This window comes from Sciurus vulgaris (assembly GCF_902686455.1).
Source record: "Sciurus vulgaris genome assembly, chromosome: 6".
Classification (NCBI taxonomy): Eukaryota; Metazoa; Chordata; class Mammalia; order Rodentia; family Sciuridae; genus Sciurus; species Sciurus vulgaris.
In genome coordinates this window covers 102,454,550-102,476,887 of record NC_136466.1, presented here as the reverse complement: position 1 = coordinate 102,476,887, position 22,338 = coordinate 102,454,550, and the positions used below count along the sequence as shown (strand labels likewise).

Genomic DNA, 22,338 nt, shown 5'->3' with positions numbered 1-22,338 from the left:
TTTCTTCTTCCCTTCCTTAGATTGTATTCATTTAATTGTTTTCATTAATTTTGGTTATTGAGCATCTTGCAGGTGCCAGGCACTATCCTAAGGAATTGCAGAAAACAAAATTTAACAAGACCAAGTCATTGCCCTTATGAGGTTTTCATTTTAGAGGAAGAGATAAGCAATAAGCAAATTAATCAATATATACAATTTTCTCATATAGATATCCCAAAGTTTCTTGAGATTTTATTGTTATGAACAGTGAACAGATAGATATAACAGATATAAAATTTGTATCTTATTCAGTATTCAATACAAGACACATTTTCTTCAACTTACTAATCAATGAGGAAGCCAGGAAGATCTTAAAATGTATTTAAAAGAGAATTCAAAGAGAAGAGAATGAAGAATACTGAAGTGAATCTGTAAAGAGGTGCAAAACTGACTTCTTGAGTCAATTCACTCACTTTTTTTGTCTTTTCAAAAAATGTTTTTATTATTGCATTATAATTATACATTATAGTGGAATTCATTTGGACAAATTTGTATGTGCATAACATAAATTGATGGATTTAATTCCAGTATCTTTTCCTTGCCTTTCCCTTTAGTTTTCTTTTGTGGCTGTGTCACTTTTTAAAAATTGATTCTTTTTAGTTATATATGATGTTAGAGTCCATTTTGATATAATTATACAAGCATGGAATACATCTTATTCTAATTAGAACTTCAGTGCTGTGGATATATACAATGGTGAAATTCACTGTGGTGTATTCATATACATACACAGGAAGTTATGTCAGATTCATTCCACTATCTTTCCTTTTCATTTAACTGTTTTTATTAAGAGAAAATAAGAAATATGATTTCTTCATATGCAATAAGGGTTACTGGTTGGAATCCAGTAGAGTACATGCATGGAAGAGATTCTCCAGTAAGGGAAGGTGTATTGAGCTGTGATTCTCCCTTGTTCGATTTGTATCCCTGGTATGTTTTAAAATCAGGTAATGGAAACAAAAATACATATATAGTTCTCCCTCTAAGTTCATTAGTCATTATATAAAAAAATGAAAACCTTGGCTTTTCCAGTGAACTAAATTTTTTTGTACAGAGATTATAAACTCCTTGAGGATGAGGTTAATTTTTCAAATAATGTCTAAATGCTTAATGTCTAAAACAATGCACAAGAAATGTGCTCAATAATTTTTTTGTTGAACTGAACAAATAAAAGAGAAAGGAGAAGCAGTCTGTTTGTGATAAGTATTTTCTGAATCTTCTATTTTCTTAAACCATTACAACAAATATTTGATTTCCATTGTTTTGTAGAGTTAAAATCTGATCACTCATGCTTTGGGACAAGAGCCTAAAATCTTTGGCATTCAACTAGTCCTGCAATTCCCTGCCTGCCACCCTCCCCAGGTCCTGCAATTCTTTTAACTGGTGGAATAAAAATAGAATGTCTGCTTGTTTCTTCTATACCCTGTTCTGATACTCATGCTGGGGTTTTCCAGACATTCTTCTCACAGTGTGGAAGTGTCTTGTTTCCTGTCTTGTCTCCCACCTTCCTCTACCACAGAGACATCAATGATGCCATGGTGTCTTTAGTACTATCAGAACAGCAGTTTTCATTAAGTCTTTGTCTCTGGGTCTCATTGTAGTCTAATGAAATAAATAGAGACTGGTATATGGCAACCGCAGAAGTTTTGCCTCTTCAGAAAACCTCTGCATTGTTCTGTGCCTTGCCTCAGAGATATTAAGGTCTCTACAGCTTCCTTGTGTTCAGAAACCCGACTCTTCAGTTCTTGATTCAGGCAGACAAATGCTTTATAAAAATGTCCTATATTTTTTGGGCTCTGGGGAAGTAAGGAAAAGAGTTGAAGAAATTGACAAAGGAGGGGAGGAAGAGTGATACTATCTTTGGTTAGATTCAGTTAGACCATTTTGTTCACGCCTTGACTGACCTTTTTCTTTATAAAAAATGATAGCATTTTTGATGTTGTGCTCCAGTCAGCCTCCCTGGGCGAGTGCAGATGTGCTGAGCCATTTGGCTGCCTTGTGAACCGATTCAGAGAGCCTCTCTTCTCCCTAATGAAGTCATTTCTTTCCGTAGCCCGGCCTCTCCCATCACTCCATGTTGGAACTTGGCTTTGGCTTGCATAGTTCCCTCATGATGTAGATGGTCTTCTAACTAAGTTCTGGAGAAATCTACACAACCATGTATAGGACTTTATAGGAAAGAAGAAAACTATTTAATTGAAAGGAATATTTTGCTATAATATTTTGATTTAGAGGATGGGGTAACACAGGCTCATTTTCTGATTTCCAGGAAAAATCTAATTGTTCATGGCTCTCTAAGGATATATTTTTGTGTGTTTAGTTTATCTGAGTCATTTATGTACTTCAGGTTAAAGTGCAATGAGATTGTCATGATCGTTTTGTCTTTTTACAGGATTTCTTTTTATTTTTAAAAAGATGCAACAAAGACCTTTAGTTTGCATTTCCTAGAAAACCAAAAAGGATTTAAAGTGTTGGATAGAATATCTGCCCCTAATCTGTAGGTTTGTTTTTTTTTTTTTTTTTTTAATGTTTTTTACACAATCTAAGAGGATTCCTTTTTCCTTTTTCTAGGGGATTTGAAGGTCAGTAAAGGTATATATAAAATTTGTAGCATTCTTTCACCATCTAGAGAGCATATTTTGCTTCCTTGTGCCTACATTCAGTTAGATGGGGGAACTGAAACATGAGCTATTTGTTTCCTAAATTTGAATAGGACTGGAATCTTGTCATGCCTAGTCAGCAACAGGTAACACTATGTGTAAGAATGCTTCAGCTGATCAATAAAAAGGGAGAAGATTGGAAATGTGATCCCTTGGAAGGAGGTTTAGATGAAGATAAAAAAATTTCCTGGAGACGAGCCTTCCATCTACATCTGTCTTCTCCAAGTCATTGGATGGTTGCCCCTAGCTCAGTCAAGTTTCTGAAGACAGATCAAGAAAGCAAGGCACCTTGCTTCTGGCTTCTGGTCTCTCCTAGGCACTAGCAGTCTGAATGTGGGCCTTGTTTTATTTATACCTGGGATCTTGGTGTTTACATAAACAACATCCCTAGTATAAGGATTTGATTTCAAGGAGGATCCAGAGAATTAAATTACCATTGATTTAGACTTGAATGTAATAGACAGGTAAGTATAGTTCTAGTTATGAAAGCTACAAAAATATTTTCCCATTTAAAGACATCTGATAGTTTCGTCAGACGTTGGGGAATAAGAAATAACTGCTTTCCTATTCTATTTGAAGAAAAAAGAAAAAAAGCCCTCAAGAACAGTTAAATAGATAGCTATAAACTCTTTCCTGAATATATCTGGTATATTTTTCTTCTTCTTTTTATTCTTTCTCTGTTACAGATAGCTGAAGGGGAAAATCTACTCTAGAGAAAAGGAGCAGATATTCAAGGCGTATCATTTCAACTATTTGACAACCTGAACAAGTGCTTAATTTTCCAAATGATAATGTTACGAGCCAAAGAAGAGATAAGACATGCAATATAAAGTTTTTCAACACTGTCTCTATTCTGAATTATCGAGGTTGCCTAAGAAATGCCTTTGTCCTGTAGAACTACTTGGTCAAGGGTTGTAATGTCTATGAATGGTATAAGGAATTATAAACATACAAGAACTTGAGAAACATATTTGATAAGACAAAAGAAAACCTCAGTATGTATGGAGTATCTGACCCACAGCTTTTTATAAAGTTTCAACACATACAAATGGTATTATTTATAGTGTTAACTATTTGCATTTCCATGGATATTAATATACTAATAGTAGCTTGTTTCTGCTCTAGTTTTCCTTCATATAAATGTTTTACTTAACTGTATTATGAAAGGAGAGTACCGCAATTGAGAGATAAGCTTTCAGACTGACAGATCTGTCATAAGTGATCTTGGACAAATCACATAAACTCTATGAAACTCAAATTACTCAAATGTAAAAACAAAAATACTGATATACAACTTAAAGACATTTGAAGAAACATCTATCCTAATACTTAGGGTATAAATTTCAATGAAAATTCATTTTGTTTCATTTTTCTCCTTTCTGAATGAAGTCATCTTGAGTGAAAAGTAGTACTCTGATAAAAACTCTACTTTTAATTGTGTGACTTTGGAAGAGTCACTTTCTGTACCGTAGTTTGATTATACATTAAATGAAAAGGTTGAGCTCTTATTCTTTTCTATGTCCCTATTATTTTAAACATTTGATGAAATAAAAATTCAGTGTTAGGAATGATAGTATAACCATTGTACTAAGTATAAACGATTCACTACAAAAACAAGCAAACTTATTTTCAAATCATGTGATTGATAGCTTCAATCACATAATTGATAGTAAGTTTCATGACTTACTGTAGTGAACAGATAAAAAAAGAAATGAAAAGTGCACATTTTGAGAATTGAAATGGTCCTGATGAAACCTTCACCTGTTTATCATTTACAATCTTTGATCAAGAAATTTGGAGTGAAGTTGACTTTCTCCTTCAATCACTACTATTCTGAGGTCCCCTGTTTCATACAATTTTCTATGTAGAAACTTCCATGCGAATTATGAGGATACTTCAGTATTTGTGCAGACAGAAAAGTTTACTACCCATTCCAGTATATCTAGTATTATACTGACATGCACCTAAGACTTATTTTGTTCTCATTGTATTAAATCATACTTGACTTCAAAGAAAAAGAAAATCCTAAGTCCTTCTTTTTAAGGGCAGAAATCCTTTGTGTCAACCAGTTGACCCTTTGCTTTGTAAGGTCCAATTGGAAATCTTTTGTGACACAATGCAGGGAATTCTTCCTGCATAGGGGGTGTTGTTTACATAGGGGGTGGGCCTAACTGAAAAAGAAAATCGTATGAACCCATGAAAGATTATGGTTCTATTTCCTGACAACATGGAAGATGACTGATACCTCCAAGGAGTCACTGTTTCTCAGAAAAAAAAAAAATTAATATTTTACTCTAAGGGACACTTTGAAAGACAGATGGAAAGGAAGAACGAAGAAAGCAGAATCTAGATTTCCGTGGAGAGATGAGGATTTGTGGTAAAGGAAGAGGATTCTCTTTGAATCCAACGAGGGATTTGCCTGAGGGTGTTTCCTGTCCAGCCTTTTATTACCAGGGTCTTTGTGTATTGCGCGGTGCCGCCAGGCTCCCCATTGGGCAGTTCCCCGGGGAGGGTAGTAGGGAATTCTTACACTTTCTCTCTAGGGCTCAGAAGGATCCCATTTTCTCAGTGTCTCTTTCAGGTTGGCAGGACTCTTGAGCCTGACACTTCTTATTTGCGACAGACAAGCTCAGTGGGCGCATAAACGCACTGTAGCCAAGTTCTTTGCTGATTTTACAGAGTTTCGTTTGCTCCTGGGAAGGACTGGCCATATTCAATTGTTTTGTGTTTGCCTACCCCACAAAAGCCTGGGGGCTCCTTTCCCCTAATTCAGGACTGGCAGCACGGGGGGCGGGGAAGTGGGGGTGGGGAAGGGGTGGGAAGGCAGTGGTTACCGCGAGCACGATGTTACTGAGTGAGTCGCTGAATGGGGAGCGCTGCTGTCCCCAAGCCGATTGGTACTTCTCGTCAGGAAGAAACGCTGAGAAGTGGGAGTGCCTGGGGAGGGAGGCAGGCGGTCCCTACCACAGGCGCGGAGAACTGCCTTTCCGCCCCTCCGCCTGCTTTCCTAGCCTGGGCTCTTAGGAGTGGTTGAAGCTGCGGAGCGCTTCTGGAGCCTGTGAATGAACCCTCCTCCTCTCCCTCCTCCTTCTCCTCTCTGAGTCTCCTCCTCGGCGCTGACGGTACAGTGATATAATGATGATGGGTGTCACAACCCGCATTTGAACTTGCAGGCGAGCTGCCCCGAGCCTTTCTGGGGAAGAACTCCAGGCGCGCGGGCGCAACAGCCGCGAACATTAGGTGCTGTGGACCGACAGGCGCTGGGACCGGGATTTGCGGCCAGCCCCGCATCCCCCCTCATCCTCCAGCACCGTCCCGCACCCTCCACACCCTTCCCCAGGCCACCACGCTTCCTATGTGACTCTCACGGGCAACGCCGAGTCTATTCGCACAGCGCTGCGGTGAATTTTTTCCCCAAACTGCAAAAAAAACCGCCTTTCAAGGTAATCACGTTTCTTTTGTTCCCCCTTTAAAAGAAACTTATAGGAGGGAGAGGAGAAAAAAAAAAAAAAAAAAAAAAAAAAAAAGCCTTAAGCTTAGGAAAAAGAGGTACATTGCAATTGGTAGAAGGATTTAATTAAGGCAAAGAAAAGTAACTGTAAGGTGAAGTTAAGAAAATGTTTGCACTTAAAAATTCAGGTAACTTTCCAAGGGATTTTTGGAGAGAGGAATACAGAGGGACCTTGGTGCTGTAAAGATCCAGACAAAAGAAGCCCCGGGTGGGGTGGAGGTAGTAGGACTAACGGAATTGGGGGAAGGGATTTGTAGAGAAATCCTGGAAAAGTCATGGTATCTTGAACTGGATGGAGGGGAGGACCCATTGCACCTTGATTTTGTCTTTGTTGTTAACCGGCTTGAAGCAAAAGTTTGAATGGGGCTTCCCAAGACTTGCTCACGTACAAGTCCCTGAAGCCACCTTGGTGCAGACCACCTGGTTTCCTGGTCCCTGGTGTGTGGTCAGTGCCTGCCGTTCCTGGAAAGCCACTTCTGGGCAGCTCCTGACAGTGCAACCTTATGCCTTAGCAGCTCGGAACCTGCGCGGACGAGACCCCTTCAGCCGCAGGCAGTGTGGGAGGAGGGCTGACCCCGGAGGTCCAGAGTCCAGGGTTGCGTCTCTTTGACGACTTGGGGGCTGTCACAGCTCTCTCCCAGAGACCCTGGGTTCTTTTGTCCTGTGCGCGGTGCTCTGGGGCCGGCAGGGAGGGAGCAGGAGATGGGGGTGGGGTTCTTGGAGCACCGCGGAGATCTCGGAGGCTCCTGGGCGGGAAAGCTTGCCCCGAACCCGCAGGTATGGGCAAGAATTTTTTCTCACCCTTAGGACAGAAATGGGAGTTGTCGCTCGCGTCTCAATAAGCAAACCAGCGCCCAGGGCGGTCTCCAGACAAAGGTGGCGCGGGGACCCAAATCAGGGGCCTCTGGTTCCAGCCCTCTCTCCCGGAATACAGCAGTTCTCGGTTCCCTTCCACATCCCCACCCCCCCTCCCAGTAAAGTTGAGCAACTTTACTGGCGGGTCGAATGGCTGCGGAGTGCGAGTGTCGGAAGTCCCAGGGGACGCCTCGGCTGGAGAGTCCCACCGCCCTGTGGAGGCGTGGGCGCTGCAGAGCGACTTCCTTGATGCGTGTGGACCGGGGACATTCTGTTGTCCCGGCTCGCTGTGTCACCGGGCGTGGAGTGGTCAGAGTGTTAGTCTATGGAGAGCGGGGTAGGAAAATAGTGTCATAGTCTAAACTCTTTGCTCTCAGGTCCAGCTGCGTCTCGGCAAGTCCTGCAGGTCCCTGGGAAATTCTGCGGGAGGGGGAAGTCTACCGCGCGCCCGAAAGCTGTACTCTCGCGCGCACACCCACAGCAGAAAGACCTTCACGTTACGCGTCCGCCTTCTCATCTTTGTGTCTCCCTTTCTGTCTCCATCTTCTCTGCCTTCCCTTCTCCCAGCCTCTGCTCGATCTCACTCATGCGTCCCCTCCCCCACGGCTGACAAATGAATGGCTAGTGTGAAATCTCAGCCTTCTCTGTCCGAGGAGGCAGGCAGGGAGGGCGGAGCGAGGAAGGCGGTGCGCTCCCCTGGATCTGCCCCCAGTTCGGTGTTTCGGACTTGTAAAACCCAGATGTCTAGGAATGGGGAGTTTTTGGCGGATGTGGGCGCCCCCTGATGGAGAAGTCCAGCACAAGTGGAGAAAGGGAGCGCCCCAAAGCTAGCGAATCGCCTTCACAATCTTATGTTTAAGGATGGGCTTCGCTTTCCTTTTCGTAGTTCTCCACTTCAGAATCCGTGTTGTAAATCTAGGGATTTGGAGCAGCTGAAAGAAGGGACTTTTGTCTTTCCAAGTGCACAGGAGCCTTTTCCAGAGTTTGCTGGGCTGCACGCGGTTCTCTGGGTCCAGTCTGCAACTTGGACTAACACAAGCCCAGGGACAGATCTAGGTTAGGGGTTCTTGACGTACAATCTTGGGCATCTTTAAGAAAGATAATACAAAAGTCTACTTTTACAAATTTTATTGAGGCCCTTGACCACTTGAAAGCAATGCTAAGGCCCCGCCTCAGGACATTGCAAAAAGAAAGGCCCCTAATCTGAATCTTAAATTCCTCAACTTCAGGACGTACGTTACACATGGAAATTGAGAAGTCGGGAACCAGGAGGAAAAAGAAAGAAAAGAAAGGGGAGGGGAAGGATATGGGACAATGGAGGGAAGGGGGGAAAGAAAGGAATGGAGATGGGGCAGATGCATGCAAACGCCCGGGAACCGAAAGAACTCGTTTCAAGATTTTTGACAGAATTTCGCTTTTTCACACTCACAAACGATAACAAATGCATCTGGAGCGGCGTGCTGGGATGGAAGGATGGGAAGGAACTTAATGAGCAGAGGTGGTCCAGCTCCGCCTCCAGGAGCTGGGGCTGTGCGCAGCCTTCACTAGCTCAGCCTGCGCGGGGGAGGAACCGCGCCGGACACTCCCCTCAGTACAGGGGTTCGCCAGCCGCCACGTGGGCTGGAGCTTCAGCTCTGGGCCCGAGACGGGTGTGACTTCCTGGGCTCGGAGACAGCTGCACAGCCGCACCGGCAATCAATTCAGCCGGGGTCCCTGGCTACAGTGGCCAGTGGGGGCGGGGCAGAGCTGGACCCGGGCGGGACAGACAGAGGAAGGCGGGGCCGACAGAGGAATACGCGGCCCTGGTTTAGCAAGAGAGCGGGGAGGCAGCGCACCCAGAGCTCTGGGCCCGGTGGGCCAGCTGCAGCTGAAACCCACCCAACTTCTATTCAAATAGCTCTAAACTCTCTTATTTAAAGGCTGTTTAAGTTATTTTCCCTTCTTTTCGTCTTACTTCTTGGAAGTGGTAGGAGACATACAGTTTTTTTTGCCTTGAGACTAGGAAAAGGTAAAGATGTATTACGAGCCAACTATTTTTATTATTATTTTTTGTCACAAAAATGAGACAAGAGACAAGCTTATCATGTGCTTCATATATATATTAGTTTTTAAATACATTCGAGTCTGTCTAAAGAACAGTTTTAGTCAATTACAAGATTAATCACGTTCCAGACTGTCAAGGAGGACAAATGGAATTTCAGGAGGGCAAGCATTAAAGGGTTGCGGGTGTAACTGAGGTCCCTGCCATCAATCAGGAGCCTTAGAGTGGGTCAGGACCACGGTATGAGTTCAGAACAAATGACTGAAGGAGAGACTAGGAGAACGTGGCGTAGACTAGATGCTGCTACTTCAAGTTGCATTTTAAATTCGCCTAGTTCTTCTATTTCAGAAGAACTGTTTAAATGGTCTCTCCTATCACCTGAAATTCTGTAACGAATTGATCCACTTTCCTTCTAAAAGTTGTAACCTAAGTTGTTTTAGGTGCTGCTTGGCAATTGTATAAAACTGTTGTGAAAATATTCATATAAAGTCCTAAAATAGGATATTGTGAGTTTATATAATAGGAAAGTAAGAAGGCACCAGTGGAAGCCACAATTAGTTTTCTGAGGTAGAATCCATCCCATTTGAGGAATAAGAGCAGAGTGTATCAAAAAAGTCTTAAAGAGTTCAGCTTCTAGTTGTGATCCTTAAGAAAGGAATATTTTATAATCGTATATGCCTATTGCCATTAACACTGCAAAGGTTTCCAATAGAATTCAAGGGATTGAGCAATTATTTCCTCTAACAGGAAGTCTCTAGTCCTTAATCTTGTGGGTGGTGGAAAGAAGGATGATATATAAGATAATCACTTAGGATTTATGTAAGGGTTCAAAGGTTCATTTTTCTTGATAGATTAAAATATTAAAGTTCTTAAATTATACTAATTGTTTTTAAAAATGAAGTTCGAAAATAAACTTGTTAGGCTTATGTGTCTACAGATGTAGGTTTCCTGTTTTTCTGTCTCTCTCTGTCTCCTATTTGCAAATTGGAGGGAGAAACCCGATGTGCCAAGATACTTGTATGTACATACTAGTAAATTCTGTTTGGAAAGGATCTAAATAGCTAACTCAAAGCTGAATACAATTAATGTTAAAGATACAATCATTGTTCTTCCTTTTCTTACATTATTATGGTTAAGAACTCTGTAGTTAATGATTGGTCACTAATTGAACATCAGAACCTTTGAGAGCACAAAGATCAACTAAATCTGTCTCCTTCAGTCTTATAACTAAGCTCTCTTATAACTAAGCTCTACTTTCCTGGTGGAATTTAAACATTTTTGTTGACTTTATTCATGGACAAACATCAATAGGCAGTGTATTTAAAATGGGACATTTCTCTGCGAAGGAGTAGAAACTCTCAAGACACATGGTTCCTTTGAGGAAAACAATGAATGGCTATAGTAGGTTATTTTTTCACCACCCACCTAAATAAATCAGTTAGGACAGACAAATGCTCATTGTTGGGGGTTACTCACTCAGGTTTGAGAAAATATGCTAGTTGTTGTGTAGGTTTGTGCTTTACCAGAAATCACAAAGCCTGTACTCTCTCTGATTTGGAGTCAGAACAAGGCGATGTCTTGGCCAACCTCCATTTGGATTAATGAATTTTTGCCAGTTTCCTCTTGTAACCCAGAGTTAGTAAATTGTATACATTAAAATATATATGTATATATGTATAAAATATACATACATATGTGCATATGCAGGGTTTTTAGACACTGCTATGTTCTTATCCCTGAATGTGCCTCTGATTGTCTTTCAGTGGTCAGTACAAAGGATCTTTGTTTAATATATTTGTCAGTTATGCTTCCTAATAGAAAAGGTACAAATGTAGATCTACGTTTAAATTTATATTTATTTCTATACTTATTATATACAGTAGACAATCTACTTCATTCTTATAGGAATTTTAAGAAGTTTTTATGCCTATAAAGTGAAATTACATATTTTATAATAAACATACAAAACATTATTTTTTTTACTGTTAAATTACTGATTTGATATTACCTGAGGTATAGTAGGATAAACATTGGCCTTGAAATTATAAAGTTTGAGTTGAACTCTCCATTTAGGAAAACCAAGTTAAGACAGGACTTCTGGATCTTCAGTGTCACTATTGATTAAATGAATATGCAGTCATAAAGATCAAAAAAGTAAATACCTATGAAAGGGCTTTGAAAAGTAGAAAACTATTCAAATTTGGGATGATAATATATTGTGCTTATGGCATTCATATGGCTCTAATCCTATAACCTTAATAATAACAGCATATCCAAACCAGGTGTTTCCTACTAAACTTAGAAAATGATGCAGAGAGGGTCATATGTCTCAAAATTATTTAGTTTTATTAATCAGAAATCAAAGTTCAGAAACAGATTCAAATGACATAGTCATTCAGTGAAAAAGAATTGTTCAGTAAATGATTTGGAAACAACTGGTCAACTTAAAATGAGATCAATATTTATTTCTCATTCTAAAAGAATTTAAAGATAAATCAGATATGAAATGTAAGGAATGATTAAAAAAAACAGTTACTAGAAAGATGGGTAGAAGAAGCCATGGAATTTTAAAACATAAGCCAGGAGGAGAAAAAGCTGTTTTAAGCAAGACATAAAACCCAGAAGCCAAACCAGAAAATATTATGTCTGATTCAATAACAATTAAGTTATCTACACAAAAACAGCACATTTGGAGACTATCGCAATACATGAGAGACAAAGGGCTAATAACTTTAAATATACCAAGAATGCTTAGGAATAACTAAAATAAATCTATTTTTTTAAATGGGCAAAAGTTACAGGTAGTATCAAAGAGAAATAGAAATGTTTTTAATCATACAAAAATATTACAGCCTCATTTATAATTAAAGTAATAAATACAAATGATATATTGTACCATTTTTCATCAATATGCACAGTAAAGAAAAAGGTTTTGAGAAAAAAATTGTGTTGGACAGGTTGTAGAGAAACTGAGCCTCATCAACTATTGTGGGAATGTAAATAAGGTTTATCTTCTTTAGAAAATAATTTGGCAATAAACTTTTTTGATTTACCACCAGTTTTTTTAAACACATATATCCTCTGGCCTAACAATTCTACTGCTAGATAGTATCACATAGATATTAGTACAGAAGTCCCCTAGAGGAATGGAGAAAGATATACATTGCAACATTGTTTTTCCTTTTTTATTTATTTTTTTTCTTTTTTGGTACTAGGGATTGAACTTAATCACTGAGCCACATCCCCAACCTTTCATTTTTATTTTTATTTTGAGACAGGGTCTCAGTAAGTTGCTTAGGACCTCATTAAGTTGTTGAGATGACCTCAAACTTGCACTCCCTCTTGCCTCAGCCTCCTGAGCCTCTGGGATTACAGGTGTGTATCACCATGCCTGGCTGCAGCATTGTTTTTAATAGCAATAGTTTGGAAACATCTTAAAATTTTCTTATAGAGAATTGGTTAAATAAAAGTTGTTTCATTAAATGTCCATTTAATGAAAATAACAGAAAAGAAATGAAAATAATAGAAAAATAGAATGTGGTGACTTGGAACAAGAAAGTAATGAACAGAACTATGTATATTGTATGCATCTAATTATGTAAAAATGGATATATATTCATCAGTTTAACAAATATTTACTGAAAATCTTTGGCACCATGGACACAGGAGTGAACAAAATATCAAAGACTGCTTTCTTGGAATTTCTGTTATGGTGGGTAGAGATAGGGAATTCCCAAACACATAAGTAAAGTGGTAACGTGTGATCTAATGAAAAGAGAATACGTGAAAGATGGAGTAATGAGGAAACAGTTCATCAAGCAGAGAACAGAGCAGGGCTCAGGGACAACACGAGAAAGCTTAGCCAAGCCCAGGTTCAGGAATCCAGTCTCAAGTGAGCGTTATATTCACTAGTGTGGTGCGAATTCACGAAACTTCATGTCTAAACCACCAGATGTCTCTCTGCATTATAGCAATTCTTCTCATGAGAAGAAGAGAGGAATAATATGAAAAGCAATGCTCATTGCATCCACTTTGTGACCAAGGTACCCTAGACAATTGGTTGTCTAGGGTAACTAATTAGCAGAATTGGAGAAAAAATCACCGTGTCTGCGTCCTGAAATCACCCCTTGTTGGTTGGACTTTCCTAAAATCAAGGGAGAATACTAAATATCTGTTTAATAGAGTTTTGGCTCTCTCCAAGGCAGCCTATTCCTGGCATGACCCTCTTCTCCGCAGACAGTTCTCATGGACAGGAAGAAGTCCTGTTGACCTTGTCTCTTTGTCTCCCAGGCAACGAAACGGTTTCAGTCATCTGTACCTTGATTGTTTGATGACTCTTTCCTCTTCTCATTGACTTCACTGAAGTAGAAGGCTAAATATAGGCACAGCTCTCATATCTCCTGGTCTTTCCTTGCACAGAGACTTGTTATCACTAATAGACAGTGCTTACAAGACAGACACGAAGAGCAGAATGGAAGTGAAGGTTGGAGTGGTGCTAAAAACAGAGAGAGTCTTTTGAGAGTTTTCCACTTACACAGATCAAATGCAGAAGACAAACAGTATATTTTAATAATCAAGGACACAAACTTAGCCTAAAGACAATTAGAGAACATGGACTCTGAGGAAGAAGCCATGGGACTGTAGCTCTGTGGCAGTAAAAGCACTCTGACAGAATTACTAAAGATAAAAGATTATCTTTTAATTTGGTGTTGTGAATTCAAATGGGTGCCTACAGGGGCCAGGTATGGAGTAGAAATGGCTAAGGGGCTAAGTGGGGCAGAGATGACCTCAAGTACAGGGACTCAAAGGGAGAACTGCTGCAAAGTCATTGCTGATGACTGGCCACTAGGATTATGGATCTAGCACTGGTAGATCTTTTGATTATTCAAAAAAGTTAGAGATCTGGGACCTAGACAAAAATCCAGAAAGCACTATTTTTGTTTCCTTTTTTCTCTTTCTTTTGGAGGGTGTGTGTGCGTGCATGCACATGTGTGTGTTACTGGGGATTGACACCAGGGGTACTCTATCACTAAGCTAACCCTTTGCTTTGAGGCAGGGTCTTGCTAAATTGCCAGACTGGCCTTGATTTTGGGATTTGGGATCCTCCTGCCTCAGTTATCTGCATTGCTGGGATTACAGGCATGTGCCACCACACCTGGCTCTTCCCTATATATTTAATGCACTGGCTTCCCTTCTGTAGTCTTAGGGGCAGTCCTAGGGCAAATACTTGTTTTACTTATATAGCTGAAGGATCATCTCTTTACCTTCAAAAAATAAATACACTTTTATAAGTATTAAGTGTGGCACAAAGAGTTAGACTTGAGTATCTTTTGGTAGGAAATGAGGATGCAGAAGACCCATCCTTGGGTCAGCCTCACAACCTTCTCCTTTGGTTTTTCTTATGAGATTTGACACTGTGGATTTTGACAAATATCAGATATTGGGGGATGGTAAATATTCAACTGGACTGATACAAATGTACTTCAAGTATTAAGTAGCCCTGTAAGAGAGATTATTAATTCATAAGAGACTATTGGCACTTTGCTTGGAAGTGTGTTTCTGAAAAGGAAATGGAACTATTGGTTATGCATTTGGTCACTAACATTTTTTAAGAATCTGCTCTGAACCTGGCTTTATAGAAATGTTCTGAAAATTAGAAGTTTGAACAAGATACTATTCCTGAAGCCTACTGGTCTACAAAGGAGATAAAACATATTTGTAGACAATGATTCAAAATACATAGCAACAAGTTACAGGGCAATTTATCATAAGGAGAAAGTGGCATATGGTTATTGTAGGTGATAATGCAGGTTATAATTTAAATCTTGAAATAATTTTCATTATTAGTGACATTAGGCCAGAATTTTAACACTTGTAGAAATGCTGAATTAGTAATTTTAATAAAAAATATTGAGTACTGAATCTGCTATGTCACTGAGCAGCTATTTCGTGGGATTACCTTATCAAGTCTCATAATCACTTCATTAATAAGGACTAATGTTCACCATTAAGTTGCTGTAGAAAATGATGTTTATAAATATAGTCATTTAGCCCAAATCTAACAGTGTAAGTAAAGGATGCAGGACTTGAATTCAGTGTTATTTCACAGTAGAGTTCAGATTTTAAAATTATGCTTATAAAGGCTTCCTGGACAAATGAGAAAAGGAAAAAAGAAAACAGTTTTCTTGAGGGCAAGTAGGAAATTATTAATTTATAAGTATAATGAAAGAAAGGTTTCTTATCTGGATTTAGTTACTACTCATGAAATACCTTGTATTTAGTAGCATTTTATGATACAACCTAAACTTTCATATTGGCTCTGAAATTGACATCTTTATTATTATTATTTTTTTTTCCTGAAATGTAACGACATTGAGATACAGGTAAAACACAAACTTGTAAGCCATGCCAGCTTACTGTGTAGAAATCCAAGTGTAGAAAATATGGTATTGCTCAGTTAGGATTTAACAAAGTCTATTAGCTTTCCTAGTGATTATATGATAAATAATGAACTCAGTAATCAAGGTAAATTTTGGATTATTAACTGTATGTTTTTTTACTGTGAATTATCAATTGACCTACAGATGAAAAATGTGATTTGTAGTGTAATTAGGTTTAAAAAATGTGCCCCAGGACATAGTTAGAATTATAGACATTTACAATTTCATTTTAGGAATGGTCTAACACTTATTTCAAGATATACAAAATAAAGCAAAATACAGAATAATACTCAGGAAAAATAAACGGCTGTCATAAATTATGAAATTGAACTTGAGTACAAATTGGACTTAGAGTCTTAGAGCATTTACTTCTTTTCAATCTAGGTATCCTAGATAATACAGAATTTAGTTGTTTTCTGGGGAAGGTCAAGGAAGTTATTCAGGGCATCAACTCAAATATGTGTCAGTATGTCTTCAGTTATAAACCACAAAATCCCTGATTTTATTTAAACTTCCTTGGATATGTTAGTCAACTTTCCCTTATTGTAACAGATACCTGAAATAATCAACTTGTAACAAGAAAAGACTTTTGACTCACATTACTGGAGACTTCAATCCTTGATTAGTTAGCCTTGTTGCTTTTAGTCGTGTGGTGTGGTGGTACACGATGGTGTGAGCATGTGGCTGAGCAAAACTGCTCACCTCATGCCCAGGGGAAAAAAGAGAGAGAGAGAGAGAAATGACCAGGGTCTCATCATCCCCTTTGTGGCATGTCCCCAATGACTTACAGATCTGCTACCAGGCCCTGCCTCGTAAGCTTTTGGTCCCCTCCCAATAAGACCAAGCTGGGTCTAAGCTTTAACACAGGCTTTGGGGGACACTTAAGATTCAAATTATAGCACATGGTTTAAACAGAAAGAATTTATTAGCTCATATAAAAGGAACTTCAAAGGTATGGGCCCCTCGAGGTCTAACACTTGAGGACTCACCGAAGCCTTGTCTTCCCTGGTTCCTTCTCAGCTTCATTGCAGAAGTTATCTTATACACTCAGGTATGCGAGATGGCTCTAACAGTTTCAGGAGAAATGTTCTATCATGACAATATCAGTGAAGAAAAGTGACCATCTCTTCCTTTTTTTCTCTTCTTAAGATGAATATATCTTTCAGGAGTTCCCCACCCCCATGGAGAGGCAAGGAATTCCTCATATTTATCAGCCCAAATCCTATCATGTGCCATTACAAAACCAAACACTGGAAAAGGAAATGAAGGCACTTATAACTGACTTAGAATATCAGAATCATCTTCTTGGAATGGGGTTTGACCTAGGCTACTCCAAAGTATATGGCTTTACTTAGGAGGAGATACTAGAATGGAGCTGGCGTTCTGTAGAAAAGGAGAAGGAAGAATGCCTACAAGGAAGCCAATAACAGTGGTTACTGCTCACCTCATGGAGACCAGGAAGCAAAAAGATTACGAGAGAGACAGGAGTCCCACAGTCCCCTGCCAGGGTGTACCCCATTGACATAAGACCTCCAACTTAGCCCTCCTCTTGAAGATTTCCTTCACCTTCCAATTGTTGCAAACTGAGGACCTCGCCTTTAACATGTGGGACTTTAGGAGATATTTAAGGTCCAAACTATAGTAGTCCCCAGCACCAGTGCTTATCCTCCTCATAATTATAGCTTCATAGAAATTCAAGCTGAGAGGGTACCATTTTAAGACCCACATATTGTCAAACATCTTCCTTAAAGTCACACAATGTCATAGCAGTGTTTCTTGGCTTTCAGTACAGGATGTTTTCTTTCAATATTTACCCTTGAGACTTTCAAACAGTAGGGTCTGCTCTAAAACTCAAGGCAATCATTGACCACTTTTGTAATCCATAGCTTCTTATATTTATTTTGTTTGTTTAACCAGCTAGAAATTCAGTGGGGTCTGTGCTCTGAAATGCCCGCTGAAGTCTTTATTCTCTGTTTTGAACTCATGTGCCTTAGTCACTAAAAAGTTCTATTTCACCTCACATTTGATGCAAATATTTTACTTTCAACATTTCTATTGCTTCATTTTTTCACCTTCCTCATCCTTTCTTGTTCTATGATCAACTTCCTGTTTCTTAATCCAATTTGTGGTTGCCTTTCCCTCTTTTTGCCAGCTCCTAGCTGCCAGTTACTTAAGTTGTGGTCTCTCTTGTTCTTCCTAAGGCCTACCCAGTTGTGACTGTCACACATATTCACATAGTTATTATGTTGTGGGATTATTTTGGTAACTACTGCCTTGGGTGACATTCAAACTAATAAATAGAGTATTGAGATTATTTTTCCTATTACAGTTTTTTTTCCTGTTTTTACAATCCAAGAGGAGCTACTTCTTTTACTCTTATTACATACAATGAACAAATATATGTGATTTATGGCCTGCCACCAGCCTGAATGCTTGTGATTTACTTTCTGTTTTTCTCATTTCTAGGACAAGATGTTGATAAATATGAAAAGCATCTTATGGATGTGCTCAACTTTAATAGTAACCCATGCAGTGCATAAAGGTAAGTGGTAAAAATTTCTTTGTTATGAACCAAAGTAAAAATTTCAATAGCAGGGAATGGAATGACAGTATGGAATCACTAGAATAAGGATTTCTTTTTTTGTTAAAAAAAAAAATCTAGTGCTCAAAACGTTTCATTAAAATTTTATTAGTCTGAAAACGGTAGTTTTAAATAACTGAAAATGAAATAACAAGCAGATTACTAAAGTTGCAAATGGCTTTCAATAATTACCCAAATTCCTCTTGAATTGTGCAGAAAGCCTCATATATGGTATGAGACATGTTTTGAAATTCCAACTTATTCAGAACTACTTCTCAAAGTCTTTTCTATTAAAAAGAATGGCCTGGAGCTGTGATGCACACCTGTAATCCCAGCTACTGGAGAAACAGAAATAGGATGATCACTAGTTTGAGGCCAACCTGGGAAAAGATTAAAAAAAAAAAAAAAAAAAAAGGCTGGGGGTGTGGGTGTGGCTCAGTGGTAGAGAACCCTTGGGTTCAATCCCCATAACACAAGCGCGCCCCCGCACGCGCACACACACACACACACACACACACACACACACACACACACAGAGAGAGAGAGAGAGAGAGAGAGAGAGAGAGAGAGAGAGAGAGAGAGAGAGAGAGAGAGAGAGAGGCAGATTATTAAATACTTAGGAGGCTAGAGTTTGAAAAATGTCAAGAAGATAAAGAGAAGGTTGACAGAAAGGATTTGTCCCTACCTTCCCCTTTCATTTCTTTTTGAAAGGGTAACGGGGCAAGTGCATATATACTGTTTTTTTTTTTTTTAACTTAAAAATTTATATCCACATAATGAGAATTCCATAAATCCAAGTTCATTATTTAGCGTATTTAAAGGACACACCAAAGAATTTGAAGAAACAGACTATCTTGCACTTCACTAAAATTCTTCTGTCTCTACATACTCCATACTCATCTTCCAATTTCTCTTCATAGCACTCCTTGCTTCAGACTTTCTAAATTAATTTGCACACGCACATACTCATACTTTTATCTTTCCTGGTTTTCCACATGTAATTCCTTTTGCTTGCTTCCTCCTGTTTCCTACAGTTCTGCTTTAATTCATTCTTCAGTACTCAAGTTTCGAGGTTACTCCATCTATCATCCATGCATCCATCTCTGCCTCCATTCATTGATCCTCCCATCCACCCACTCACTTATTTGTCTAACCATCTGCAATATTTTTAAAAATATTTTTAAGATGTTAATGGATCTTTATTTTTTTCATTTTCTTATACATGGAGCTGGGAATCGAACTCAGTGCCTCACACATGCTAGGCAAGTGCTGTATCACTGAGCCGCAACCCCAGCCCTGCAATATTTTTTGAGTACCTTTTTAATGGAGATGATATTCTGGGTGTCTGGAGATATACCAGCAGAGAAATAATACATTGTCCTAGTTTTCATTAAACTTAATCCCCTAGATATAGGAGACAGGGAATAAGAAAATAAACTACATAAGTTCTTTGTGATTTATGACAATAAAGCAGAGTGACATCATAGAGGAAGGTCTGAGGTGAGGAGAGTATTCTCTTTGAGAAAGTATCATTTAAGCTGTAATGAAAATTATGAGGAGTAGCCAACCATGAAGATTTGGCCTTAAGTTAAGAAGATACGTAGTGTGTTTAAATAACAGAAAGGTTACTGTAGTTGGAAAAGAGTGATTAAGGGGAAGATAGGTAATATAGGAGAGAGATAAACAGAGGACTAGATCTTATAAATAATAACTTCTAGACTAGAACTTCCTATGAATCAGAAACTGCTTTAGGTGCTTAATACTAATTCATTGAAACATTTGTTATTAATGTATGATGTAGAGAAAACCCAGGGCTAAGTAGCTTGCTCAAAGCCCCACACCATTAAGTAGCTGAGCAAGGGGAAGAACCAAGGCAGTCTCAGCAGTGCATGTCCTCTCCACTGTTAGACTTTGTATTTAAATAAATACAAACATTGCAAGCTCTAGAAAAGATCCAATTTTATTCCAAGTGTAATGCGTCTCTGAAGAGTGTCTTTCACCATAAAGACATAAGTTCATAAATGTTTCTAAAATTCCATTTTTGATGCTTCATGAATAGTTGGCTAGAAAGAGTAAAAGTGGCAGCAGGAAATTATTAAGGGGTTACAATGGTAGCCTGTGCATGAAATGGAATAGTTTGTATCAGGTGGTGGCCAACAGGGATGGAGAGATGTGATTTGGGGTGTGTGGAGAGGTACAGACATGCTGTGTTGAGCTCACACCCACCATACAAGATGGGGTATGGTGAGGGATGAGAAAAATCAAGGATGCGCTGACTTCTGGCATTGTCCCCCTTCCTTCCCTTTCCTGCCTTTCTTTCAAACTTTCTGGCCAATATACAAGCCCTTCCTCCATCTGCGTGTTCCCTTTGTACCCTGTGATATTATAACTATCACAGCACATGCCACTCTCTTATTATAAGCTGTTTTTTCCCCCCATGTAGACTATGAACTGCAAAAGGGCTGTCATTTATCTTCTAGCAGAGAACCTAATGCACTACTGGCACTGAGACGTTTTATGTGTTGACTGAAAGAATGAGTGAATGAATGAATGAATGCCGCAATGAAGGACTCAGGCAATGAATGATGAGAGTCTAGGTACCCTCAGCTGTTAACAGTCCAAGAGTTCAAGAACTGTCCTTCTAAAAGGTTTCAGGAAATGAAGGTGAAGGGCAACAGCATCCAGCGAAGAGAGAGGGTATAGCAAGGGATATGGAAAGGCGTGGCCAGTAGTGGAAGGAAAACTGTAGAGAAAGTAGTAGGCAAACACTTAAGTTTAGACTTTCCACTTATAGAAAGAACTGACACAATGATAAAACAAAATAAAACAACATACAGTGTAGCCCTTTCATAGTATTAAAAATAGTCATAATCAATAATATTGAGTGATTTCTACATATCAGGCCCTGTACTTTGTAAACACATGATCACTACTGAGATGTAATTAATTGGGGGCTCTTTTCAGGGAATTTAATTTTTTTCTTCTGAGATGCAAAAATTAAAAATACAAGATATACAAGATTACAGCAGTAATTTGTTGAGTAGACACAAGCATGTACTTTTGTCCTAAGGCTTTCTCTGCTTATTCCCAGGCACTTAAGAGGTCAGTGGCAAATATTAACGAGCACCTTGTCTACTGGTTATAAGCTTTATTTTAACACACAAAGAGCTCTTTGCTATAGCAATATATATCATATGAGATTATAAACTGTTCTGATCATCGATTATTTAGCATTGACCTCTTATGGTAATATTCCTGTAATACTAGGAAATGGAGTTGTGTGCACAGTCATGAGCAAATGAATGAGCTAGATAATGGTGTTTATTGAGAGTGATAAATTCCCATATTCTTTACCTGACATTTATTTGGCCAAGGTCTCTGTGCGTGTAGTTGATCCAATTGTGCAGATGGAATTTACATTATTCTTACTCTGCAGAATCTACTGACAGAATGAGGGGTAATTGATAATTCATTACTTAGAGCTTTCTCTCTTACTATACTCATTTAGACCACAAACCATCTGGTGTGGTGGGAACAGTGAAAGTTTTTGTTAAGATTCATTTTTATTTCTTGTATTGTCAGTTTTAGACAAATCCCTAAAGGTTTTACATTTATAAAAAGAAAGAAAGGAAAAAAAAAGAGTGCATAGTCTATACACATTGCATGCTGAACTACTAAATTTGCTTCTTAAAATATTTAGATTTCATTAATTTAGGCCTTGTGACCAGTAAATTAAGACTCCAGATTTAATACACAAAAGATTTGACTACACTCTTTTTGTTAATCTCATAATTAAGATTGGGTTCTACATGAATATGTGTTTATATCTGACCAAAGCTTTTAATTTTCTTTTATCTATAAACATCCTATCTATGCTGGATTGACCGACTGATTCTCATGTCTACCCTATGCACCAAAAGTTGTAAAAAGAACTATAAGTTAGTAATAAATACTAAGGAATTAGAAGTCAATTATTCAAGACTATTTTCTAAGGGAATAGATGAAAAAGAGTCTCATAATTCATGCCATAATTGAAGTTCATGGTAAAGTTGTTTATTTTCCCTTAAAAAGCAGTACTTAATTAAAAGCAACATTTTATTTCTGGGGAAGTTACTCTGTTTTATTTGACGTGAATAATTAATTTTTCAGGAAGGAAGATAAAATTTCCTAGAACATATGACAGTATAAATTAGGAATTTTAGATTACAGAA

At 38.7% G+C, this 22,338-nt stretch overlaps 1 protein-coding gene across 4 annotated transcripts in view; it reads left to right on the top strand.

Annotated features, from left to right (window-relative positions):
* Positions 1 to 5,643: 5,643 nt before the first annotated feature.
* Positions 5,644 to 22,338, top strand: part of VCAN (versican) — a 110,334-nt gene continuing 93,639 nt past the window's right edge. The window contains exons 1-2 of one of the 4 annotated variants that reach the window (XM_079145540.1): positions 5,644 to 6,142; positions 18,013 to 18,088. In XM_079145540.1, the coding sequence (XP_079001666.1) occupies positions 18,019 to 18,088 (70 nt within the window). In that variant the 5' untranslated portion in view covers positions 5,644 to 6,142; positions 18,013 to 18,018. The remainder of the gene's footprint in view (positions 6,143 to 18,012; positions 18,089 to 22,338) is intronic. The other 3 variants (XM_079145538.1, XM_079145539.1, XM_079145541.1) reach the window with 3 other exon arrangements.